Here is a 27,363-nt window from a genome sequence, read left to right as displayed (position 1 = left end):
TGTGCATAAGTCCTTCGGTTTAGGCGTGACACTCAATTTGAGTTTTTATTGCTTTAAATGCATTTTCAGCCCGAGCTGAGCACGTTTTGTGAGTTTGAATGTATCTTCATAGGAATGAGTTGTGTGGTCAAATTAATGCTCATTTAGGCTTCAGGAGATCATCCTGAACAAAATACATGTTGAAGTGTGTGCATAAGTCCTTTGGTTGAGGCGTGACACTCAATTTGAGTTTTTATTGCTTTAAATGCATTTTCAGCCCGAGTTGAGCACGTTTTGTGAGTTTGAATGTATCTTCATAGGAATGAGTTGTGTGGTCAAATTAATGCTCATTTAGGCTTCAGGTGGTCATCCTGAACAAAATACATGTTGAAGTGTGTGCATAAGTCCTTTGGTTTAGGCGTGACACTCAATTTGAGTTTTTATTGCTTTAAATGCATTTTCAGCCCGAGCTGAGCACGTTTTGTGAGTTTGAATGTATCTTCATAGGAATGAGTTGTGTGGTCAAATTAATTCTCATATGGGCTTCAGGAGGTCATCCTGAACAAAATACATGTTGAAGTGTGTGCATAAGTCCTTTGGTTTAGGCGTGACACTCAATTTGAGTTTTGATTGCTTTAAATGCATTTTCAGCCCGAGCTGAGCACGTTTTGTGAGTTTGAATGTATCTTCATAGGAATCAGTTGTGTGGTCAAATTAATGCTCATTTAGGCTTCAGGTGGTCATCCTGAACAAAATACATGTTGAAGTGTGTGCATAAGTCCTTTGGTTTAGGCGTGACACTCAATTTGAGTTTTTATTGCTTTAAATGCATTTTCAGCCCGAGCTGAGCACGTTTTGTGAGTTTGAATGTAGCTTCATAGGAATTAGTTGTGTGGTCAAATTAATGCTCATTTAGGCTTCAGGTGGTCATCCTGAACTAAATAAATATTGAAGTGTGTGCATAAGTTCTTTGGTTTGGGCGTGACACTCAATTTGAGTTTTTATTGCTTTAAATGCATTTTCAGCCCGAGCTGAGCACTTTTTGTGAGTTTGAATGTATCTTCATAGGAATGAGTTGTGTGGTCAAATGAATGCTCATTTAGGCTTCAGGAGGACATCCTGAACTAAATACATGTTGAAGTGTGTGCATAAGTCCTTTGGTTTAGGCGTGTGTCAGAGATTTTCTCGGACAAAGTTAAAGAAATGACTCGGCACACAGGAAAATTGTCTTCAATATCGGCGGGAGCGGATCTCTGAGAGCGAACGACGGTTAGTTGCTCCGCGATCACACTCTCAGTCCCGCCACCGCGAGTTCGACATTTTATTGTAACATATGCAAAATACAAGAAAAACACTGCCCCCGATGTTTGCATGCCGCACCCCGGTCCGGCTCCTCGGTAGTGATTGGTTACCTGTTTTTCCAACTTGAACCACCAGTACATTGGCGCCTTTTCTGGCTGGTCTACATCGAATTAGCATGTTGTAGACTTTGCGGATGGTCAATGTCGTCTGGGCGCGACGGGTGTTCTCAACTCGTCTTTTGTTGCTCAACCGCTGTTCCCGAATTATTCATTCCCCTTTTGTGACCGAGTGTCGCCTTCTCCCCTGTGGTTGTCCACCTGTATTGACGTGCTAATTGTGGACTTCAACAGTCCCCCGGCCAGACGGCCGGCGCCTTTGTGTGCAGGCATTTGGGGGTGCTGGATACGCACCCAAACGCTTCGATGTGCCCAAATTAAATGAAACTTTAAACATGATACAATTTTGCTCATAGATTCCTCTAACATTCCCACCTCTGTATCATAATTAAAGTTTCGTCAAACGCCCAGGTGACATTGATATGCAATTGCACGGGTGGGAAGAAAAACTGTCCTGAGGGGAAGGGGGTGTAACAATCAGGACAGAAAACCCTTCCCGGGCAATGGCTATACATTAAATGAAAATCAAAATCTAATCTAGACACACATTAAATGAAAATCAAAACCTAATCTAAACACAAAGTAATTTAAAATCAAATCGAATCTAAACACACCTCAAATGAAAATCAAAATCTAACAAAACTAACTACTAACTAACTACTATATACAAAGTAAGCCAACCCAAGAACATCAAACACTCACATCTGCAATGCTTTTCTGTGAAGTCGTCATACGGGCTTACATAAGGTTCCAGTAAATCAATCACCAAAGTCAGTGTTAACATAATCTTCGTCAGACCCCGTGTGCCCCTGTTGGTACTCCGACATGGCCACAGTCAGGTGAGCCGCCACTTCACTTTGATAGCATCCATGAATTTGGCAGCACAACCTCTGACCAGCGGGATCGCGCAAGCGACACGAAAACACAAAAAGAAAAATATACCAACAATCGTCTCCTGCCTCCCGACATTGAATCCCATGGGGCAAGTCACTCCTTCTGTGGGCCTGTGTGCCCACCGTGACTTCTCTTAGGCCCATAAGGATGATGCCGATGATGCTGATGGTGCATCGGCAACGCTTGACTGCCCTTCCTGTGGTCTTTCTTGAGAGGGGTGCGTTTACCATGGAAAACCCTCTCTCCCACTGTGGTCTTTCGGCGGCACGCAAGGTCAGCGCACTTGGACTTAGGTGCTGATTCTCCTTCCTGGGACTGGCGTCGCTAGGCCCCTCAACCTCAAACCGAAGGAGCTTGCACTGCGACTGGTGGATCCAGCCATCGCGTCCTTCGATCTTGACCGCAGTTTTTGTTGCTGCAATCACTTGGGAGGGGCCATTCCAGCGTTCACTGTCCCAGAGAAGTCTTTTCAGCACCTTGAGGAAATTCTGATCACCACTCCGGACCTGGCGAGTCTGTGGAGCAGAACACTCTGGCAAGTCATTGTGCCTATGCATCTCTTTCTGATCAAATAGTCTTTTAGTCTCTCTCATTGTCTCAATGAGCCTGGCTTTGACAGTTCCATTAATGCATTCCACAAATGCAGCTGATTGCGGGTGGTACGCACAGTGTCGCTCTAAATCAGTGTCCAACAATTCGCCCAATGCTTTCATGACAGTTCCTGAATCATCGTGAGCGCTCAAAGACAGTTCAACCCATTTTGAAAACACATCAACAATGACAAGACAGTATCGTTTCCCTTGTGTTTGGTTCAAACAGATTACACAACATCTCCAAATTTTCTTTGAAATATGCATAAACCCATGTGTATGATAATATTGGTGCACCTGTGTTATCATCGCTATCATCCCCCCTGTTGACACATGTGACAAGCCATGTGTCAACCTCGCGGCGCACTCGAAGAGAGAGATTGGAAGCCAACGTTTCCCGCCTTCCAATTTCTCTATCCCTGCGTCATCTGGTTGTGCTCTCTTATGTGTCCAATATTTTCGTTCTGTGTGAGGTGCAAAAATTTGTCTTGATTTCAAATCATCCTGTGTTGTGTCCTGTGCCTCTATTGCTAGTACGTCACGTGTTACTGCAATTTGTCAGCTGAAATGAACGGCCGGAGTAGTCATCACTTTCCAATTGATGTATTGACGCACCCAGCCATCCTGTGTTTCCTCGCACCCCGGATTGGCGGGGGAGGGGTTCCACAGGTGGTTTGGAACGGAGCTCGCAAGGTTATTCATATTTTTCCACTCACATTGCTCTGGTTTGCCGAGCGGTATGTAAATGTGTTGCCCTTGTGAGAGGAGGGGCTTGACCGCCCTTCCTACCCGCGCTGTGGCGAAACACCACTGATCTTTCCAATACACGTGCTCAACAACAATACCCTGGGGTTGCAGGCCCAGAAAAACTTTAGTGTAGTCAGGGTCTGGTCCTGGTGTCTGCTTACGCCTGATAGTCGCGTGCAGGTTGTTCGCCGTTTGCACGTTACCTCCTGGCTTTAATTTGGTACCTGCCAATCGAACTAGACATTCGGAACTCCGAGTTACGTCATCGTTCGGTAAATCGAGTGTCCAAAAATAGCGAGCATCATGTTGACTGTTCCCCATGCGGGCTTCAATCTGGCCCTTGTGATTTACGATGGTGTAAATCTCGAGTTGCGTTTGAGCATCCCGTCCCAATAAATTATGTGGACAGCGAGAATTTAGCGCGGCTTCGACGAGTGCCTTCCGATTTGGGTCTGTGGGGGAAGTAATGGTTACTGTTTGCGATAACGTCAGGGGCTGCACGGAGCCGTGTGCTCCTTTCATGCGAATTTTGCCATCGCTTGGCTTCACAGTATCGCGATCCCAACGACCGAGAACAGTGATATCGGCGCCCGTGTCGACAAGGAAGACGGTCGGGATTCCTTCGACCAACAACGTCATTTCCGGTTTAGTTATGGACGAGGTTTCACATCTCAGCAGGTAGTTTTCTGTGTCGAAAACATGATTGCTACCGGCTAAGATGTCACCCTCGTCCTCACTTGAGGCGGGCGATTCAAACAAAGGCGCAGAGGCCTTTATCGCTGTCATAGCTACCTCCTCTTTTTTATTCCGTATCGTTTGTAAATCCTCCTCATCTGATGAGGAGGTTCCCGTGCTACCATCACGCTCCCGCACGCGCCTGTCCTTCCGCTGTTGTCTACATTCTTTCACCATGTGACCCTTTTGTCCACAAAGAAAACATCTGCCTTCAACAAAACGTCTTTGGTCCCTAGGGGTTAATTTGAAGGGAGCAAACGACCGTATTTGTTTATTACCTTTATAAGGAGTACCCGGGGTTTTCCCGTGTGCGTGTGGGTTTTTTGCGGCGTAATAAATGTTAGTCACGTGACTCTCATTCTTCTTTTTCTTGTTCTCGAGTCGCTCGAAATTCCGTGCATAATTCAAAACCTCATCGATCGGACATGTTGGCCAATTCAAATTATGTCTTTTAACATATTGGGTAACATCAGGGTGTGCTTGGTTGAGCAAATGCTGTTTTAAATGCGAATTGAACAAGTCTGACTGTGTCTCAGGGATACCGCCGTGTATTTTGAACACTGTTCGCAGACGATGGAAAAAATCGTCCGTAGTTTCGTCAGCCTTTTGGATGCATGTGGCAATTTGTTTTGGATCTTGCGTCCGCTCGTATGCCTTGGCGCAACGTTCCATAATTTGGTCAAGGGGTCCCCCTACCTGCGTGAGTTCATCATAGCACAGATAACCTCCCGCAGCTTTCCTACCATTAAAGTTGCCCACAACTGCGCCAAACTTGGAACTGGCAGTTAATGAGAGCAATTTCAAAAGTTCACTCGCGTTAAGCCTGTGACTGTGGACTAAATCGGATAGTTCCCTTACGAACTCGTCCGGATCGTCCTTCGGTTTTGGAAGTGACGCGGCGATGTCTCGAAATTCGGCTGGCGTCCATGGTCTATATACGTACAGCGATTTGTCGTTCGTCGACGGCATTTGAACCATAGGGAACGCTTGGAAAGGGTACCATTCGAATCTAGACTCATACGAATTATGCTCTAGCGAGGTGGATGGGTCGAGGGTCCGCCTCCACTCACCCACCGTGCCTTTGGAGCGCGTTTCGTGTTGATGTCCAGGGTTTGGACCATCCTGCGATTTGACCGGGTTCTCTAGACTCCAATTCTGTGCGGTAGTTTGATCGAGGGGTGTTATGGGGGCTTGGTTAGTTCCCCAGGGCGGAGGGGGTACCGAATTCTTTTCTCTCGCAGTTTGCGATTGTGGGGGGAAGGCCGGGTACAGCTCCCCCGAAACGGCGGCCGCTGGAGCGGCTGAGGGTTGCGTTGCAGCAGCCGCTGCAATTAAATCCTCATCCAGCCTCTGACGTGTGTCTTTCGCCTTTTTCACCCGTATTCGTCTGGCCCTTTCAACGAGTGTTTTACACTTGTACCATTGTTTACCGTGTTCATTATTTTTCCGCTTTTCTTTGTCTTTCAGCGATAATTTGCCCAACACCGTTTCCAATTCATCGCAATCATTAACGTCTCCCGAGAATCCGTATTTCTTTTTCCACTTTTTCACGAATCGCGTTGACCCTCTGCAGTCAATTTCAGCTAATCGTGTGTTTTCAATGATCGCCTCTACATCGTAACGTGCTGTTGTCTGCTGTGTTCCGCTCAATCGCCAACAACCCGAGGACTTCCGTGTCGCCATGTTGCCTAGCAACAGCTGGAAGCGTTTACAGGTATTTTACAAAAGAAAAAAAAAACCGCGATCTAGATCTGGGTCGTCACCCGAAAACAAACGGTACGTGCCCGCGCCGGAGTTTATATGGGTTACGTTACCACAATAGTGTGATCACCAATCACACTCACGCACTAACACAAACCGATACGCGCAATATACGCATACAACGTTAGATGCAACACACGCCGAGGTGGTCAACCTCCGCAGGAAGACAAAGCTTCCTTACCGTTTTCGCTTAGCGAGAAACGATATCTAAATGAGCCGATGCTCTCACAGATGCGCTTGGGCTCTGTGTCCCGGGAATCTAATTTCCCCCGTACCGCTAACCACGAAACGGTACTCGAGCTAGCCTACTCCGTTTTCGGCGTTAACTCGTCTAATTCCGTCATTCAGTGGAGATAACCGACTACGCAACGGCTTCTCCACCACGCCGACTGACCTTATTTTTCCGACAATTGTCCCGATGCCGAGCTGAACCCAGGTTCGTTGGATGATGGCGCTTGCTTGCTCCTCACGGTGTCCGGTGCGGGGCTGGCTCCTCCTGGAAAAGTCTCCACGAGGTCTGGTCGGCTTCGGAGGCGCAAAACACGCGATCAGCCACGGATCGTCCACCGGAGGAAATCGGAGAGTCCAACAAAAAGCTCAAATCCGTTCGAACAAGCACATCATCCTGCCGACAACGCCAAGTTTCTGTCAGAGATTTTCTCGGACAAAGTTAAAGAAATGACTCGGCACACAGGAAAATTGTCTTCAATATCGGCGGGAGCGGATCTCTGAGAGCGAACGACGGTTAGTTGCTCCGCGATCACACTCTCAGTCCCGCCACCGCGAGTTCGACATTTTATTGTAACATATGCAAAATACAAGAAAAACACTGCCCCCGATGTTTGCATGCCGCACCCCGGTCCGGCTCCTCGGTAGTGATTGGTTACCTGTTTTTCCAACTTGAACCACCAGTACATTGGCGCCTTTTCTGGCTGGTCTACATCGAATTAGCATGTTGTAGACTTTGCGGATGGTCAATGTCGTCTGGGCGCGACGGGTGTTCTCAACTCGTCTTTTGTTGCTCAACCGCTGTTCCCGAATTATTCATTCCCCTTTTGTGACCGAGTGTCGCCTTCTCCCCTGTGGTTGTCCACCTGTATTGACGTGCTAATTGTGGACTTCAACAGTCCCCCGGCCAGACGGCCGGCGCCTTTGTGTGCAGGCATTTGGGGGTGCTGGATACGCACCCAAACGCTTCGATGTGCCCAAATTAAATGAAACTTTAAACATGATACAATTTTGCTCATAGATTCCTCTAACAGCTTGACACTCAATTTGAGTTTTTATTGCTTTAAATGCATTTTCAGCCCGAGTTGAGCACGTTTTGTGAGTTTGAATGTATCTTCATAGGAATGAGTTGTGTGGTCAAATTAATGCTCATTTAGGCTTCAGGTGGTCATCCTGAACAAAATACATGTTGAAGTGTGTGCATAAGTCCTTTGGTTTAGGCGTGACACTCAATTTGAGTTTTTATTGCTTTAAATGCATTTTCAGCCCGAGCTGAGCATGTTTTGTGAGTTTGAATGTATCTTCATAAGAATGAGTTGTGTGGTCAAATTAATGCTCATTTCGGCTTCAGGTGGTCATCCTGAACTAAATACATGTTGAAGTGTGTGCATAAGTCCTTTGGTTTAGGCGTGACACTCCATTTGAGTTTTTATTGCTTTAAATGCATTTTCAGCCCGAGCTGAGCACGTTTTGTGAGTTTGAATGCATCTTCATAGGCATGAATTGTGTGATCAAATTAATGCTCATTTAGGCTTCAGGTGGTCCTTCTGAACAAAATACATGTTAAAGTGTGTGCATAAATCCTTTGGTTTAGGCGTGACACTCAATTTGAGTTTTTATTGCTTTAAATGCATTTTCAGCCCGAGCTGAGCACGTTTTGTGAGTTTGAATGTATCTTCATAGGAATGAGTTGTGTGGTCAAATTAAAGCTCATATAGGCTTCAGGAGGTCATCCTGAACAAAATACATGTTGAATGTGTGCATAAGTCCTTTGGTTTAGGTGTGACACTCAATTTGAGTTTTTATTGCTTTAAATGCATTTTCAGCCCGAGCTTGAGCGCGCTTTCTGACTTTGAATGTATCTTCATAGGAATGAGTTGTGTAGTCAAATTAATGCTCATTTAGGCTTCAGGAGGACATCCTGAACAAAATACATGTTGAAGTGTGTGCATAAATCCTCTGGTTTAGGCGTGACACTCAATTTGAGTTTTTATTGCTTTAAATGCTTTTGTAGCCTGAGCTGAGCGCGCTTTCTGACTTTGAATGTATCTTCATAGGAATGAGTTGTGTGGTCAAATGAATGCTCATTTAGGCTTCAGGTGGTCATCCTGAACAAAATACATGGTGAAGTGTGTCCATAAGTCCTTTGGTTTAGGTGTGACACTCAATTTGAGTTTTTATTGCTTTAAATGCATTTTCAGCCCGAGCTGAGCACGTTTTGTGAGTTTGAATGTATCTTCATAGGCATGAGTTGTGTGATCAAATTAATGCTCATTTAGGCTTCAGGAGGTCATCCTGAACAAAATACAAGTTGAAGTGTGTGCATAAGTCCTTTGGTAATCAAACAGCACGAAGGTCCGGGACCGAACGGATGCCACCCGCTTGGCCCCGCCGGAGCAGAAGTAAGATCGGGCGGCCCGAGCCCGAGCCCGAGCCCTACCCCTACCCGAACCCGACCGCCCTAAAATGTCCCTCATTGCTTCGGGTTCGGGGCGCACGGCACCCGTACGGCGGAGAGTATCCAGGGTTACCAGTGAAGCGGAGGAACATCTCACGCCCACCCGCGCGAAATGTCGTACCGAGTTGTTTATGCCCACGGCACCGCCGATGCTGCACCGTTTCGGCGCGAGGGACGCTCCAAACGAGGAGTTTGGGTCGAATGTGAATTAAAGTGTTAGGTTTCGTGAGAGATCAATACAAGAACCACACACAGACACCAAAAACGAAGAGGGGTTTTATTGCCAGAAAGTTGGTCAGGTCGAGGTGTAAACAACTGAAAGCTAGTCAAAATGATCACGTTGAGGAGTGCAGAAATGCTGGAGCGTAACGGCGTGGCAGCAGCTAGCTCGGCAGGAAGGATCGCTGACGAACTGGCAACGGGTGGCTGTTCACGCTGTCTTTTATGGTGCAAGTGGCAGATGAGATGAAGACTCGCACGTGTGTAGGGGAGGCAGGTGCACTGATTCGAGAGGCGCCCAGCCCACACTGAAAAAGAGACAAAAAAAGGGAGGGGCGGCACCGTGGACACACAATGGTTTCGAACGCAAAGGGCAGAAAACGTCGGCTTCCAGCCGCGCGACGTTCCGCGAACGAATACTGAATCGTATTGAGACACGTTATCCGTGGCATCATAAACTCCGCGAATTTAAGTCAACATCTCTCTGCTCCCAAATAAAACAATCATCCCTATTCAGTCAACTGTAAACGAAGAAGTCAAGTCTGGGATTTTTTTTATGACCCTCTAAAAATAAGCAACAACATAAAATGTCCGCCCTGTGAACATGAGATGAAATCGAATCTCAAACCAAATACATGTGAAAGCAAAAAAAATCGAAATATATCAATTTAGAATTCAAAGAACGTCGTGTCCCTATCACACTTTTTAATTGTCTTTTTTCTTTTTTCTTTTTTTTTTGCATCGACACGCCTCAAAATCCTTCTGATGTGAGCGTTTTTAAAAAATCTTGGCTCTTTTGACTTTTTTGGGGGGTTCTTGGGACGGAAAAAATTGACGATGAATTGACAATATTTGCTGCTCAGAGCTGATGCCACGTTGTGTCACTCTTGTGCTTTCTGAAATGCGAGAGCCCTATTTGTCCATGCACGGCCAGCACTTTACGATAGCCTCTGCTGGTGAGAGTTGGCCATTGCAGCCTTCCATATGATTTCCTGTGACCCTCTAAAAATAATGAGATAAAATGTGCGTTGTGTGAACATGAGCTGCGCTTGAAACTACACCCAAATACAAGGAAAAGCAAAAAACAAAAATCTAAACGCACCAATTCAAAAGATAAATGAATGCCACGCCACCATCACACTTTTTCATGATTATTATTACAATTATTATTAATATCACTGCATAGGCAAGGCTCAAAATCCGCCTCATGTGAGCGTTTTTTCAAAAGATTTTCTTAATCTTGCTACTTCGGACTGGGCTTTTTTTTTTGGATATTGGGACAGAGAAACTTTATTATGTATTGACAGTGTTTGCTCTTCATCTCTTTTTCAACCTGGTGGACGCCCTCTCTTTGGCCGAGCATGACCTGATTTGTAGTCAGACGCCTCATGCATTGCGCCACGAACTCCACGAAATCAAACCACTATTTCTCTGTTCTCCTGTGGGGGAATTTGCCGCTCCCAAAAAGTTATTGTTACCTTTTTCAGTGTGGGATGGGCGCTTCTCTAATCAGTGCACCTGCCTCCCCGACACACCTGCGAGTCATTATCTCATCTGCCACTTGCAGCATAAAAGCCAGCCTGAAGAGCCACCCATTGTCACTTCGTCAGAGATCCTTCCTGCCGTGTCGACGACGCCGTACCGCTCCAGGATTCCTGCACTCCTCGAATTGATCATTTTGACTACCTTTCAGTTGTGACCACCTCGGCCTGTCTCGCTTACTGGCAATAAAACCCTTCTGTGCTTTTTGTGTCTGCGCGTGGTTCCTCTCTTCATCTCTCACGAAGCCGAACACTTTGCTTAACACCCGCGGTTCTCCCAGCGCTCCGCCCCAACATCCTCGTCGGAACAGCCTGAGCGCCGCAGCGGAGCAACTCCGGCTCGGCCGTGGGCAAAAACGGCTCTGTCCGAAATTTCTCACGGGCGGGCGCGAGCTGTTCCTCCGCTTCGCTTATCACACACACCACTCTCGGCCCTACCTGCCCCGCGCAACTCCGGCAGGGCCAAGCGGGTGGCATCGGTTCGGTCCCGGACCTTCGCGCGGTTTGATTCCCAAGTTTTTCTTCCCTTTGATTGCACACCGCGCCCCCTGTCCCTCAAAGCGAGGTGCATCTCTGGCGGAGCCGAGCGGGCAGCAGCTTTGCTCCCGGCAGGTCGTGTTGGTGTGCGCGAGGTCTTCCACCTCTTCGCTTGCAACACTCGCCTTTGCCGGCCCGCCAGGCACGGCGCAGCTCTGGCGGGGCCAAGCGACAGCGTCGGTTAGGTCCCGGGCGCAAAATAAAAAGGGAGGGTCGACACTGTGGACAAACAATGGACCCTAACACAAAGGGCAGAAAACTTCGACGCACACCCGCGCGACATTCTGTGAAGGAAAATACGCCACCCGCCTGACCTCGCCGGAGTTTCGCCGCGCCCGTCGGTCCAACGTGGCCCGGGTTGCAAGCGAAGTGGGTGAAAAGCTCACGGCCATCCTCGCGAAATATCGTACAATGCCGCTGCAAAACACGGCCCGGGCGCGGCTGCTCCTAGCGGATCGCAATGCAGCTCTGATCAGGGGGATCTTGCGGGAAGCCGGGAGGGGCGCGGGTGTCAAGCAACGGGCTAATAAACCTCGTCGAATACGCCCGCGACGGGCCGGTATAGAAGCGATGCCGCCAGTTTGTCCCCGCCGGAGCTCCTCCAAGCCAGGCAGGCCGAAAGTGGCGCGGGTTGACAACACAGGGTCCAAAACTTCAACGCACAACCAAGCGATCGTCCAGCTTTATGCAGCCTTGTACAAATTGTGTTTTCAAATTGTTCGCCCGAAACAGTTTTGTCACTCCCACAAGACAAACAAGCTATTTTTTTTCAGATGGCAGTGGAACTGATGAAGGCCTTCCCCAGACATTCCGTGCATCAATTTTAGAACATTATGTGGCGATGGAAAATAAGAGAACAAGACAATCGTCAGAAATACTGACCACAGCAGGTTTATTGGATGATGATCACCCATGCAAAAAATGTTTAATTGTGGCATCCAGAAATGATGCCAAAGATATATTTTGTTTCAAACTACTTCATGAAGAGGAAGTGTTGATACCAGGGATGAATTCTGAAAGCTTATGAGAAAGTCATTTTTTATGACTTGTACCACAACGAAAAATCTCGTGTTATTCACTGCTCCGATGAAAATAAAATGTCAAGATAAAATTTCAATCCCATATTTACACACTGTGAATTTTAAGTTTAATGTTCACTGATATTCCGTCATGTTGTCGTATTTGTTCTCGCCATGCACTGTGGCATGCTCTAAATGGCAAAACCACCTGGAAAAGGTCCTCTGACAAAACGAGTGATTTTTACAATGGAAGAACACACAATTTATCTTGCATCGACATTGTCTTCATGATGCTTTGCATGCATCATTGAAATTGGGTTGGTTCAAGTAAAAGAAAAAATTTGAATTTTAAAAGCAACTTAGAGTTATCCTGATTGAAATTTCCGAACATATAATCTTGCGATGTTAGGGTTCTCTCCCCCCGGCCCCCTTTTGACGAGACCCAGTGCGAAAGGTGGTACCATGAGCAGTGTCTTGAGAAGAATTTGCATGAATTGAGCGGCCGAAGACTGGTATTGCTGCTGTGAGTGCACATCACAATGTTGGAAGTCATGTAGACCTATATCTAATTTTGTGAGTGTTGTTCTGGAAAAAAATTAATTCTCACAAGAAAATGACAGACATGTCAGCTGCTCAACCCGTATTGTTTTGTGTTTTTTGTTATTGTAAAGTGTCCTTGGGTGTCTTGAAAGGCGCTTATCAATAAAATGTATTATTAGTATTATTATTATTATTAAGTTGCCTACACTGGTAAAGTTTTTTAAAATTTGAGTTTTTATTGCTTTAAATGCATTTTCAGCCCGAGTTGAGCACGTTTTGTGAGTTTGAATGTATCTTCATAGGAATGAGTTGTGTGGTCAAATTAATGCTCATTTAGGCTTCAGGTGGTCCTGAACAAAATACATGTTGAAGTGTGTGCATAAGTCCTTTGGTTTAGGCGTGACACTCAATTTGAGTTTTTATTGCTTTAAATGCATTTTCAGCCCGAGCTGAGCACGTTTTGTGAGTTTGAATGTATCTTCATAGGAATCAGTTGTGTGGTCAAATTATTGCTCATTTAGGCTTCAGGAGGTCATCCTGAACAAAATACATCTTGAAGTGTGTGCATAAGTCCTTTGGTTTAGGCGTGACACTCAATTTGAGTTTTTATTGCTTTAAATGCATTTTCAGCCCGAGTTGAGCACGTTTTGTGAGTTTGAATGTATCTTCATAGGAATGAGTTGTGTGGTCAAATTAATGCTCATTTAGGCTTCAGGTGGTCATCCTGAACAAAATACATGTTGAAGTGTGTGCATAAGTCCTTTGGTTTAGGCGTGACACTCAATTTGAGTTTTTATTGCTTTAAATGCATTTTCAGCCCGAGCTGAGCACGTTTTGTGAGTTTGAATGTAGCTTCATAGGAATTAGTTGTGTGGTCAAACTATTGCTCATTTAGGCTTCAGGAGGTCATCCTGAACAAAATACATGTTGAAGTGTGTGCATAAGTCCTTTGGTTGAGGCGTGACACTCAATTTGAGTTTTTATTGCTTTAAATGCATTTTCAGCCCGAGTTGAGCACGTTTTGTGAGTTTGAATGTATCTTCATAGGAATGAGTTGTGTGGTCAAATTAATGCTCATTTAGGCTTCAGGTGGTCATCCTGAACAAAATACATGTTGAAGTGTGTGCATAAGTCCTTTGGTTGAGGCGTGACACTCAATTTGAGTTTTTATTGCTTTAAATGCATTTTCAGCCCGAGCTGAGCACGTTTTGTGAGTTTGAATGTATCTTCATAGGAATGAGTTGTGTGGTCAAATTAATTCTCATATGGGCTTCAGGAGGTCATCCTGAACAAAATACATGTTGAAGTGTGTGCATAAGTCCTTTGGTTTAGGCCTTACACTCAATTTGAGTTTTGATTGCTTTAAATGCATTTTCAGCCCGAGCTGAGCACGTTTTGTGAGTTTGAATGTATCTTCATAGGAATGAGTTGTGTGGTCAAATTAATGCTCATTTAGGCTTCAGGTGGTCATCCTGAACAAAATACATGTTGAAGTGTATGCATAAGTCCTTTGGTTTAGGCGTGACACTCAATTTGAGTTTTTATTGCTTTAAATGCATTTTCAGCCCGAGTTGAGCACGTTTTGTGAGTTTGAATGTATCTTCATAGGAATGAGTTGTGTGGTCAAATTAATGCTCATTTAGGCTTCAGGTGGTCATCCTGAACAAAATACATGTTGAAGTGTGTGCATAAGTCCTTTGGTTTAGGCGTGACACTCAATTTGAGTTTTTATTGCTTTAAATGCATTTTCAGCCCGAGCTGAGCACGTTTTGTGAGTTTGAATGTATCTTCATAGGAATGAGTTGTGTGGTCAAATTAATTCTCATATGGGCTTCAGGTGGTCATCCTGAACAAAATACATGTTGAAGTGTGTGCATAAGTCCTTTGGTTTAGGCGTGACACTCAATTTGAGTTTTTATTGCTTTAAATGCATTTTCAGCCCGAGTTGAGCACGTTTTGTGAGTTTGAATGTATCTTCATAGGAATGAGTTGTGTGGTCAAATTAATGCTCATTTAGGCTTCAGGTGGTCATCCTGAACAAAATACATGTTGAAGTGTGTGCATAAGTCCTTTGGTTTAGGCGTGACACTCAATTTGAGTTTTTATTGCTTTAAATGCATTTTCAGCCCGAGCTGAGCACGTTTTGTGAGTTTGAATGTATCTTCATAGGAATCAGTTGTGTGGTCAAATTATTGCTCATTTAGGCTTCAGGAGGTCATCCTGAACAAAATACATCTTGAAGTGTGTGCATAAGTCCTTTGGTTTAGGCGTGACACTCAATTTGAGTTTTTATTGCTTTAAATGCATTTTCAGCCCGAGCTGAGCACGTTTTGTGAGTTTGAATGTATCTTCATAGGAATGAGTTGTGTGGTCAAATTAATGCTCATTTAGGCTTCAGGTGGTCATCCTGAACAAAATACATGTTGAAGTGTGTGCATAAGTCCTTTGGTTTAGGCGTGACACTCAATTTGAGTTTTTATTGCTTTAAATGCATTTTCAGCCCGAGCTGAGCACGTTTTGTGAGTTTGAATGTAGCTTCATAGGAATTAGTTGTGTGGTCAAACTATTGCTCATTTAGGCTTCAGGAGGTCATCCTGAACAAAATACATGTTGAAGTGTGTGCATAAGTCCTTTGGTTGAGGCGTGACACTCAATTTGAGTTTTTATTGCTTTAAATGCATTTTCAGCCCGAGTTGAGCACGTTTTGTGAGTTTGAATGTATCTTCATAGGAATGAGTTGTGTGGTCAAATTAATGCTCATTTAGGCTTCAGGTGGTCATCCTGAACAAAATACATGTTGAAGTGTGTGCATAAGTCCTTTGGTTGAGGCGTGACACTCAATTTGAGTTTTTATTGCTTTAAATGCATTTTCAGCCCGAGCTGAGCACGTTTTGTGAGTTTGAATGTATCTTCATAGGAATGAGTTGTGTGGTCAAATTAATGCTCATTTAGGCTTCAGGTGGTCATCCTGAACAAAATACATGTTGAAGTGTATGCATAAGTCCTTTGGTTTAGGCGTGACACTCAATTTGAGTTTTTATTGCTTTAAATGCATTTTCAGCCCGAGTTGAGCACGTTTTGTGAGTTTGAATGTATCTTCATAGGAATGAGTTGTGTGGTCAAATTAATGCTCATTTAGGCTTCAGGTGGTCATCCTGAACAAAATACATGTTGAAGTGTGTGCATAAGTCCTTTGGTTTAGGCGTGACACTCAATTTGAGTTTTTATTGCTTTAAATGCATTTTCAGCCCGAGCTGAGCACGTTTTGTGAGTTTGAATGTATCTTCATAGGAATGAGTTGTGTGGTCAAATTAATTCTCATATGGGCTTCAGGAGGTCATCCTGAACAAAATACATGTTGAAGTGTGTGCATAAGTCCTTTGGTTTAGGCCTTACACTCAATTTGAGTTTTGATTGCTTTAAATGCATTTTCAGCCCGAGCTGAGCACGTTTTGTGAGTTTGAATGTATCTTCATAGGAATGAGTTGTGTGGTCAAATTAATGCTCATTTAGGCTTCAGGTGGTCATCCTGAACAAAATACATGTTGAAGTGTATGCATAAGTCCTTTGGTTTAGGCGTGACACTCAATTTGAGTTTTTATTGCTTTAAATGCATTTTCAGCCCGAGTTGAGCACGTTTTGTGAGTTTGAATGTATCTTCATAGGAATGAGTTGTGTGGTCAAATTAATGCTCATTTAGGCTTCAGGTGGTCATCCTGAACAAAATACATGTTGAAGTGTGTGCATAAGTCCTTTGGTTTAGGCGTGACACTCAATTTGAGTTTTTATTGCTTTAAATGCATTTTCAGCCCGAGCTGAGCATGTTTTGTGAGTTTGAATGTATCTTCATAAGAATGAGTTGTGTGGTCAAATTAATGCTCATTTCGGCTTCAGGTGGTCATCCTGAACTAAATACATGTTGAAGTGTGTGCATAAGTCCTTTGGTTTAGGCGTGACACTCCATTTGAGTTTTTATTGCTTTAAATGCATTTTCAGCCCGAGCTGAGCACGTTTTGTGAGTTTGAATGCATCTTCATAGGCATGAATTGTGTGATCAAATTAATGCTCATTTAGGCTTCAGGTGGTCCTTCTGAACAAAATACATGTTAAAGTGTGTGCATAAATCCTTTGGTTTAGGCGTGACACTCAATTTGAGTTTTTATTGCTTTAAATGCATTTTCAGCCCGAGCTGAGCACGTTTTGTGAGTTTGAATGTATCTTCATAGGAATGAGTTGTGTGGTCTAATTAAAGCTCATATAGGCTTCAGGAGGTCATCCTGAACAAAATACATGTTGAATGTGTGCATAAGTCCTTTGGTTTAGGTGTGACACTCAATTTGAGTTTTTATTGCTTTAAATGCATTTTCAGCCCGAGCTTGAGCGCGCTTTCTGACTTTGAATGTATCTTCATAGGAATGAGTTGTGTAGTCAAATTAATGCTCATTTAGGCTTCAGGAGGACATCCTGAACAAAATACATGTTGAAGTGTGTGCATAAATCCTCTGGTTTAGGCGTGACACTCAATTTGAGTTTTTATTGCTTTAAATGCATTTGTAGCCTGAGCTGAGCGCGCTTTCTGACTTTGAATGTATCTTCATAGGAATGAGTTGTGTGGTCAAATGAATGCTCATTTAGGCTTCAGGTGGTCATCCTGAACAAAATACATGTTGAAGTGTGTGCATAAGTCCTTTGGTTTAGGTGTGACACTCAATTTGAGTTTTTATTGCTTTAAATGCATTTTCAGCCCGAGCTGAGCACGTTTTGTGAGTTTGAATGTATCTTCATAGGCATGAGTTGTGTGATCAAATTAATGCTCATTTAGGCTTCAGGAGGTCATCCTGAACAAAATACAAGTTGAAGTGTGTGCATAAGTCCTTTGGTAATCAAACAGCACGAAGGTCCGGGACCGAACGGATGCCACCCGCTTGGCCCCGCCGGAGCAGAAGTAAGATCGGGCGGCCCGAGCCAGAGCCCGAGCCCTACCCCTACCCGAACCCGACCGCCCTAAAATGTCCCTCATTGCTTCGGGTTCGGGGCGCACGGCACCCGTACGGCGGAGAGTATCCAGGGTTACCAGTGAAGCGGAGGAACATCTCACGCCCACCCGCGCGAAATGTCGTACCGAGTTGTTTATGCCCACGGCACCGCCGATGCTGCACCGTTTCGGCGCGAGGGACGCTCCAAACGAGGAGTTTGGGTCGAATGTGAATTAAAGTGTTAGGTTTCGTGAGAGATCAATACAAGAACCACACACAGACACCAAAAACGAAGAGGGGTTTTATTGCCAGAAAGTTGGTCAGGTCGAGGTGTAAACAACTGAAAGCTAGTCAAAATGATCACGTTGAGGAGTGCAGAAATGCTGGAGCGTAACGGCGTGGCAGCAGCTAGCTCGGCAGGAAGGATCGCTGACGAACTGGCAACGGGTGGCTGTTCACGCTGTCTTTTATGGTGCAAGTGGCAGATGAGATGAAGACTCGCACGTGTGTAGGGGAGGCAGGTGCACTGATTCGAGAGGCGCCCAGCCCACACTGAAAAAGAGACAAAAAAAGGGAGGGGCGGCACCGTGGACACACAATGGTTTCGAACGCAAAGGGCAGAAAACGTCGGCTTCCAGCCGCGCGACGTTCCGCGAACGAATACTGAATCGTATTGAGACACGTTATCCGTGGCATCATAAACTCCGCGAATTTAAGTCAACATCTCTCTGCTCCCAAATAAAACAATCATCCCTATTCAGTCAACTGTAAACGAAGAAGTCAAGTCTGGGATTTTTTTTATGACCCTCTAAAAATAAGCAACAACATAAAATGTCCGCCCTGTGAACATGAGCTGAAATCGAATCTCAAACCAAATACATGTGAAAGCAAAAAAAATCGAAATATATCAATTTAGAATTCAAAGAACGTCGTGTCCCCATCACACTTTTTAATTGTCTTTTTTCTTTTTTCTTTTTTTTGCATCGACACGCCTCAAAATCCTTCTGATGTGAGCGTTTTTAAAAAATCTTGGCTCTTTTGACTTTTTTGGGGGGTTCTTGGGACGGAAAAAATTGACGATGAATTGACAATATTTGCTGCTCAGAGCTGATGCCACGTTGTGTCACTCTTGTGCTTTCTGAAATGCGAGAGCCCTATTTGTCCATGCACGGCCAGCACTTTACGATAGCCTCTGCTGGTGAGAGTTGGCCATTGCAGCCTTCCATATGATTTCCTGTGACCCTCTAAAAATAATGAGATAAAATGTGCGTTGTGTGAACATGAGCTGCGCTTGAAACTACACCCAAATACAAGGAAAAGCAAAAAACAAAAATCTAAACGCACCAATTCAAAAGATAAATGAATGCCACGCCACCATCACACTTTTTCATGATTATTATTACAATTATTATTAATATCACTGCATAGGCAAGGCTCAAAATCCGCCTCATGTGAGCGTTTTTTCAAAAGATTTTCTTAATCTTGCTACTTCGGACTGGGCTTTTTTTTTTGGATATTGGGACAGAGAAACTTTATTATGTATTGACAGTGTTTGCTCTTCATCTCTTTTTCAACCTGGTGGACGCCCTCTCTTTGGCCGAGCATGACCTGATTTGTAGTCAGACGCCTCATGCATTGCGCCACGAACTCCACGAAATCAAACCACTATTTCTCTGTTCTCCTGTGGGGGAATTTGCCGCTCCCAAAAAGTTATTGTTACCTTTTTCAGTGTGGGGTGGGCGCTTCTCTAATCAGTGCACCTGCCTCCCCGACACACCTGCGAGTCATTATCTCATCTGCCACTTGCAGCATAAAAGCCAGCCTGAAGAGCCACCCATTGTCACTTCGTCAGAGATCCTTCCTGCCGTGTCGACGACGCCGTACCGCTCCAGGATTCCTGCAATCCTCGAATTGATCATTTTGACTACCTTTCAGTTGTGACCACCTCGGCCTGTCTCGCTTACTGGCAATAAAACCCTTCTGTGCTTTTTGTGTCTGCGCGTGGTTCCTCTCTTCATCTCTCACGAAGCCGAACACTTTGCTTAACACCCGCGGTTCTCCCAGCGCTCCGCCCCAACATCCTCGTCGGAACAGCCTGAGCGCCGCAGCGGAGCAACTCCGGCTCGGCCGTGGGCAAAAACGGCTCTGTCCGAAATTTCTCACGGGCGGGCGCGAGCTGTTCCTCCGCTTCGCTTATCACACACACCACTCTCGGCCCTACCTGCCCCGCGCAACTCCGGCAGGGCCAAGCGGGTGGCATCGGTTCGGTCCCGGACCTTCGCGCGGTTTGATTCCCAAGTTTTTCTTCCCTTTGATTGCACACCGCGCCCCCTGTCCCTCAAAGCGAGGTGCATCTCTGGCGGAGCCGAGCGGGCAGCAGCTTTGCTCCCGGCAGGTCGTGTTGGTGTGCGCGAGGTCTTCCACCTCTTCGCTTGCAACACTCGCCTTTGCCGGCCCGCCAGGCACGGCGCAGCTCTGGCGGGGCCAAGCGACAGCGTCGGTTAGGTCCCGGGCGCAAAATCAAAAGGGAGGGTCGACACTGTGGACAAACAATGGACCCTAACACAAAGGGCAGAAAACTTCGACGCACACCCGCGCGACATTCTGTGAAGGAAAATACGCCACCCGCCTGACCTCGCCGGAGTTTCGCCGCGCCCGTCGGTCCAACGTGGCCCGGGTTGCAAGCGAAGTGGGTGAAAAGCTCACGGCCATCCTCGCGAAATATCGTACAATGCCGCTGCAAAACACGGCCCGGGCGCGGCTGCTCCTAGCGGATCGCAATGCAGCTCTGATCAGGGGGATCTTGCGGGAAGCCGGGAGGGGCGCGGGTGTCAAGCAACGGGCTAATAAACCTCGTCGAATACGCCCGCGACGGGCCGGTATAGAAGCGATGCCGCCAGTTTGTCCCCGCCGGAGCTCCTCCAAGCCAGGCAGGCCGAAAGTGGCGCGGGTTGACAACACAGGGTCCAAAACTTCAACGCACAACCAAGCGATCGTCCAGCTTTATGCAGCCTTGTACAAATTGTGTTTTCAAATTGTTCGCCCGAAACAGTTTTGTCACTCCCACAAGACAAACAAGCTATTTTTTTTCAGATGGCAGTGGAACTGATGAAGGCCTTCCCCAGACATTCCGTGCATCAATTTTAGAACATTATGTGGCGATGGAAAATAAGAGAACAAGACAATCGTCAGAAATACTGACCACAGCAGGTTTATTGGATGATGATCACCCATGCAAAAAATGTTTAATTGTGGCATCCAGAAATGATGCCAAAGATATATTTTGTTTCAAACTACTTCATGAAGAGGAAGTGTTGATACCAGGGATGAATTCTGAAAGCTTATGAGAAAGTCATTTTTTATGACTTGTACCACAACGAAAAATCTCGTGTTATTCACTGCTCCGATGAAAATAAAATGTCAAGATAAAATTTCAATCCCATATTTACACACTGTGAATTTTAAGTTTAATGTTCACTGATATTCCGTCATGTTGTCGTATTTGTTCTCGCCATGCACTGTGGCATGCTCTAAATGGCAAAACCACCTGGAAAAGGTCCTCTGACAAAACGAGTGATTTTTACAATGGAAGAACACACAATTTATCTTGCATCGACATTGTCTTCATGATGCTTTGCATGCATCATTGAAATTGGGTTGGTTCAAGTAAAAGAAAAAATTTGAATTTTAAAAGCAACTTAGAGTTATCCTGATTGAAATTTCCGAACATATAATCTTGCGATGTTAGGGTTCTCTCCCCCCGGCCCCCTTTTGACGAGACCCAGTGCGAAAGGTGGTACCATGAGCAGTGTCTTGAGAAGAATTTGCATGAATTGAGCGGCCGAAGACTGGTATTGCTGCTGTGAGTGCACATCACAATGTTGGAAGTCATGTAGACCTATATCTAATTTTGTGAGTGTTGTTCTGGAAAAAAATTAATTCTCACAAGAAAATGACAGACATGTCAGCTGCTCAACCCGTATTGTTTTGTGTTTTTTGTTATTGTAAAGTGTCCTTGGGTGTCTTGAAAGGCGCTTATCAATAAAATGTATTATTAGTATTATTATTATTATTAAGTTGCCTACACTGGTAAAGTTTTTTAAAATTTGAGTTTTTATTGCTTTAAATGCATTTTCAGCCCGAGTTGAGCACGTTTTGTGAGTTTGAATGTATCTTCATAGGAATGAGTTGTGTGGTCAAATTAATGCTCATTTAGGCTTCAGGTGGTCATCCTGAACAAAATACATGTTGAAGTGTGTGCATAAGTCCTTTGGTTTAGGCGTGACACTCCATTTGAGTTTTTATTGCTTTAAATGCATTTTCAGCCCGAGCTGAGCACGTTTTGTGAGTTTGAATGCATCTTCATAGTTATGAATTGTGTGATCAAATTAATGCTCATTTAGGCTTCAGGTGGTCCTTCTGAACAAAATACATGTTAAAGTGTGTGCATAAGTCCTTTGGTTTAGGTGTGACACTCAATTTGAGTTTTTATTGCTTTAAATGCATTTTCAGCCCGAGCTGAGCACGTTTTGTGAGTTTGAATGCATCTTCATAGGCATGAATTGTGTGATCAAATTAATGCTCATTTAGGCTTCAGGTGGTCCTTCTGAACAAAATACATGTTAAAGTGTGTGCATAAATCCTTTGGTTTAGGCGTGACACTCAATTTGAGTTTTTATTGCTTTAAATGCATTTTCAGCCCGAGTTGAGCACGTTTTGTGAGTTTGAATGTATCTTCATAGGAATGAGTTGTGTGGTCAAATTAATGCTCATTTAGGCTTCAGGTGGTCATCCTGAACAAAATACATGTTGAAGTGTGTGCATAAGTCCTTTGGTTTAGGCGTGACACTCAATTTGAGTTTTTATTGCTTTAAATGCATTTTCAGCCCGAGCTGAGCACGTTTTGTGAGTTTGAATGTAGCTTCATAGGAATTAGTTGTGTGGTCAAATTAATGCTCATTTAGGCTTCAGGTGGTCATCCTGAACAAAATACATGTTGAAGTGTGTGCATAAGTCCTTTGGTTTAGGCGTGACACTCAATTTGAGTTTTTATTGCTTTAAATGCATTTTCAGCCCGAGCTGAGCATGTTTTGTGAGTTTGAATGTATCTTCATAAGAATGAGTTGTGTGGTCAAATTAATGCTCATTTCGGCTTCAGGTGGTCATCCTGAACTAAATACATGTTGAAGTGTGTGCATAAGTCCTTTGGTTTAGGCGTGACACTCCATTTGAGTTTTTATTGCTTTAAATGCATTATCAGCCCGAGCTGAGCACTTTTTGTGAGTTTGAATGTATCTTCATAGGAATGAGTTGTGTGGTCAAATTAATGCTCATTTAGGCTTCAGGAGGACATCCTGAACTAAATACATGTTGAAGTGTGTGCATAAGTCCTTTGGTTTAGGCGTGACACTCAATTTGAGTTTTTATTGCTTTAAATGCATTTTCAGCCCGAGCTGAGCACTTTTTGTGAGTTTGAATGTATCTTCAGAGGAATGAGTTGTGTGGTCAAATTAATGCTCATTTAGGCTTCAGGAGGACATCCTGAACTAAATACATGTTGAAGTGTGTGCATAAGTCCTTTGGTTTAGGCGTGACACTCAATTTGAGTTTTTATTGCTTTAAATGCATTTTCAGCCCGAGCTGAGCACTTTTTGTGAGTTTGAATGTATCTTCATAGGAATGAGTTGTGTGGTCAAATTAATGCTCATTTAGGCTTCAGGAGGACATCCTGAACTAAATACATGTTGAAGTGTGTGCATAAGTCCTTTGGTTTAGGCGTGACACTCAATTTGAGTTTTTATTGCTTTAAATGCATTTTCAGCCCGAGTTGAGCACGTTTTGTGAGTTTGAATGTATCTTCATAGGAATGAGTTGTGTGGTCAAATTAATGCTCATTTAGGCTTCAGGTGGTCATCCTGAACAAAATACATGTTGAAGTGTGTGCATAAGTCCTTTGGTTTAGGCGTGACACTCCATTTGAGTTTTTATTGCTTTAAATGCATTTTCAGCCCGAGCTGAGCACGTTTTGTGAGTTTGAATGCATCTTCATAGGCATGAATTGTGTGATCAAATTAATGCTCATTTAGGCTTCAGGTGGTCCTTCTGAACAAAATACATGTTAAAGTGTGTGCATTAATCCTTTGGTTTAGGCGTGACACTCAATTTGAGTTTTTATTGCTTTAAATGCATTTTCAGCCCGAGCTGAGCACGTTTTGTGAGTTTGAATGTATCTTCATAGGAATGAGTTGTGTGGTCAAATTAATGCTCATTTAGGCTTCAGGTGGTCATCCTGAACAAAATACATGTTGAAGTGTGTGCATAAGTCCTTTGGTTTAGGCGTGACACTCAATTTGAGTTTTTATTGCTTTAAATGCATTTTCAGCCCGAGCTGAGCATGTTTTGTGAGTTTGAATGTATCTTCATAAGAATGAGTTGTGTGGTCAAATTAATGCTCATTTCGGCTTCAGGTGGTCATCCTGAACTAAATACATGTTGAAGTGTGTGCATAAGTCCTTTGGTTTAGGCGTGACACTCCATTTGAGCTTTTATTGCTTTAAATGCATTTTCAGCCCGAGCTGAGCACGTTTTGTGAGTTTGAATGCATCTTCATAGGCATGAATTGTGTGATCAAATTAATGCTCATTTAGGCTTCAGGTGGTCCTTCTGAACAAAATACATGTTAAAGTGTGTGCATAAATCCTTTGGTTTAGGCGTGACACTCAATTTGAGTTTTTATTGCTTTAAATGCATTTTCAGCCCGAGCTGAGCACGTTTTGTGAGTTTGAATGTATCTTCATAGGAATGAGTTGTGTGGTCAAATTAAAGCTCATATAGGCTTCAGGAGGTCATCCTGAACAAAATACATGTTGAATGTGTGCATAAGTCCTTTGGTTTAGGTGTGACACTCAATTTGAGTTTTTATTGCTTTAAATGCATTTTCAGCCCGAGCTTGAGCGCGCTTTCTGACTTTGAATGTATCTTCATAGGAATGAGTTGTGTAGTCAAATTAATGCTCATTTAGGCTTCAGGAGGACATCCTGAACAAAATACATGTTGAAGTGTGTGCATAAATCCTCTGGTTTAGGCGTGACACTCAATTTGAGTTTTTATTGCTTTAAATGCTTTTGTAGCCTGAGCTGAGCGCGCTTTCTGACTTTGAATGTATCTTCATAGGAATGAGTTGTGTGGTCAAATGAATGCTCATTTAGGCTTCAGGTGGTCATCCTGAACAAAATACATGTTGAAGTGTGTCCATAAGTCCTTTGGTTGAGGCGTGACACTCAATTTGAGTTTTTATTGCTTTAAATGCATTTTCAGCCCGAGTTGAGCACGTTTTGTGAGTTTGAATGTATCTTCATAGGAATGAGTTGTGTGGTCAAATTAATGCTCATTTAGGCTTCAGGTGGTCATCCTGAACAAAATACATGTTGAAGTGTGTGCATAAGTCCTTTGGTTTAGGGGTGACACTCAATTTGAGTTTTTATTGCTTTAAATGCATTTTCAGCCCGAGCTGAGCACGTTTTGTGAGTTTGAATGTAGCTTCATAGGAATTAGTTGTGTGGTCAAATTAATGCTCATTTAGGCTTCAGGTGGTCATCCTGAACTAAATAAATATTGAAGTGTGTGCATAAGTTCTTTGGTTTGGGCGTGACACTCAATTTGAGTTTTTATTGCTTTAAATGCATTTTCAGCCCGAGCTGAGCACTTTTTGTGAGTTTGAATGTATCTTCATAGGAATGAGTTGTGTGGTCAAATTAATGCTCATTTAGGCTTCAGGAGGACATCCTGAACAAAATACAAGTTGAAGTGTGTGCATAAGTCCTTTGGTAATCAAACAGCACGAAGGTCCGGGACCGAACGGATGCCACCCGCTTGGCCCCGCCGGAGCAGAAGTAAGATCGGGCGGCCCGAGCCCGAGCCCGAGCCCTACCCCTACCCGAACCCGACCGCCCTAAAATGTCCCTCATTGCTTCGGGTTCGGGGCGCACGGCACCCGTACGGCGGAGAGTATCCAGGGTTACCAGTGAAGCGGAGGAACATCTCACGCCCACCCGCGCGAAATGTCGTACCGAGTTGTTTATGCCCACGGCACCGCCGATGCTGCACCGTTTCGGCGCGAGGGACGCTCCAAACGAGGAGTTTGGGTCGAATGTGAATTAAAGTGTTAGGTTTCGTGAGAGATCAATACAAGAACCACACACAGACACCAAAAACGAAGAGGGGTTTTATTGCCAGAAAGTTGGTCAGGTCGAGGTGTAAACAACTGAAAGCTAGTCAAAATGATCACGTTGAGGAGTGCAGAAATGCTGGAGCGTAACGGCGTGGCAGCAGCTAGCTCGGCAGGAAGGATCGCTGACGAACTGGCAACGGGTGGCTGTTCACGCTGTCTTTTATGGTGCAAGTGGCAGATGAGATGAAGACTCGCACGTGTGTAGGGGAGGCAGGTGCACTGATTCGAGAGGCGCCCAGCCCACACTGAAAAAGAGACAAAAAAAGGGAGGGGCGGCACCGTGGACACACAATGGTTTCGAACGCAAAGGGCAGAAAACGTCGGCTTCCAGCCGCGCGACGTTCCGCGAACGAATACTGAATCGTATTGAGACACGTTATCCGTGGCATCATAAACTCCGCGAATTTAAGTCAACATCTCTCTGCTCCCAAATAAAACAATCATCCCTATTCAGTCAACTGTAAACGAAGAAGTCAAGTCTGGGATTTTTTTTATGACCCTCTAAAAATAAGCAACAACATAAAATGTCCGCCCTGTGAACATGAGATGAAATCGAATCTCAAACCAAATACATGTGAAAGCAAAAAAAATCGAAATATATCAATTTAGAATTCAAAGAACGTCGTGTCCCCATCACACTTTTTAATTGTCTTTTTTCTTTTTTCTTTTTTTTTTGCATCGACACGCCTCAAAATCCTTCTGATGTGAGCGTTTTTAAAAAATCTTGGCTCTTTTGACTTTTTTGGGGGGTTCTTGGGACGGAAAAAATTGACGATGAATTGACAATATTTGCTGCTCAGAGCTGATGCCACGTTGTGTCACTCTTGTGCTTTCTGAAATGCGAGAGCCCTATTTGTCCATGCACGGCCAGCACTTTACGATAGCCTCTGCTGGTGAGAGTTGGCCATTGCAGCCTTCCATATGATTTCCTGTGACCCTCTAAAAATAATGAGATAAAATGTGCGTTGTGTGAACATGAGCTGCGCTTGAAACTACACCCAAATACAAGGAAAAGCAAAAAACAAAAATCTAAACGCACCAATTCAAAAGATAAATGAATGCCACGCCACCATCACACTTTTTCATGATTATTATTACAATTATTATTAATATCACTGCATAGGCAAGGCTCAAAATCCGCCTCATGTGAGCGTTTTTTCAAAAGATTTTCTTAATCTTGCTACTTCGGACTGGGCTTTTTTTTTTTGGATATTGGGACAGAGAAACTTTATTATGTATTGACAGTGTTTGCTCTTCATCTCTTTTTCAACCTGGTGGACGCCCTCTCTTTGGCCGAGCATGACCTGATTTGTAGTCAGACGCCTCATGCATTGCGCCACGAACTCCACGAAATCAAACCACTATTTCTCTGTTCTCCTGTGGGGGAATTTGCCGCTCCCAAAAAGTTATTGTTACCTTTTTCAGTGTGGGATGGGCGCTTCTCTAATCAGTGCACCTGCCTCCCCGACACACCTGCGAGTCATTATCTCA

The 27,363-nt window shown here is 44.4% G+C and overlaps 1 protein-coding gene across 1 annotated transcript; it reads right to left on the bottom strand.

Annotated features, from left to right (window-relative positions):
* Window positions 1–1,203: 1,203 nt before the first annotated feature.
* LOC147193428 (uncharacterized) lies at window positions 1,204–4,840 on the bottom strand. Its single transcript, XM_086132048.1, has one exon. It carries the CDS (start codon window positions 4,538–4,540, stop codon window positions 3,440–3,442), a length of 1,101 nt encoding a protein of 366 aa, XP_085988174.1. The 5' UTR covers window positions 4,541–4,840; the 3' UTR covers window positions 1,204–3,439.
* Window positions 4,841–27,363: the final 22,523 nt, after the last annotated feature.

Source organism: Hippocampus guttulatus, chromosome 16 (genome assembly GCF_054856545.1).
Source record: "Hippocampus guttulatus isolate MCC_2025c chromosome 16, RoL_Hgut_1.0, whole genome shotgun sequence".
NCBI lineage: Eukaryota > Metazoa > Chordata > Actinopteri > Syngnathiformes > Syngnathidae > Hippocampus > Hippocampus guttulatus.
Note: the sequence above shows the minus strand (reverse complement) of the source record. Positions and strands in the feature narration are given on the sequence as shown.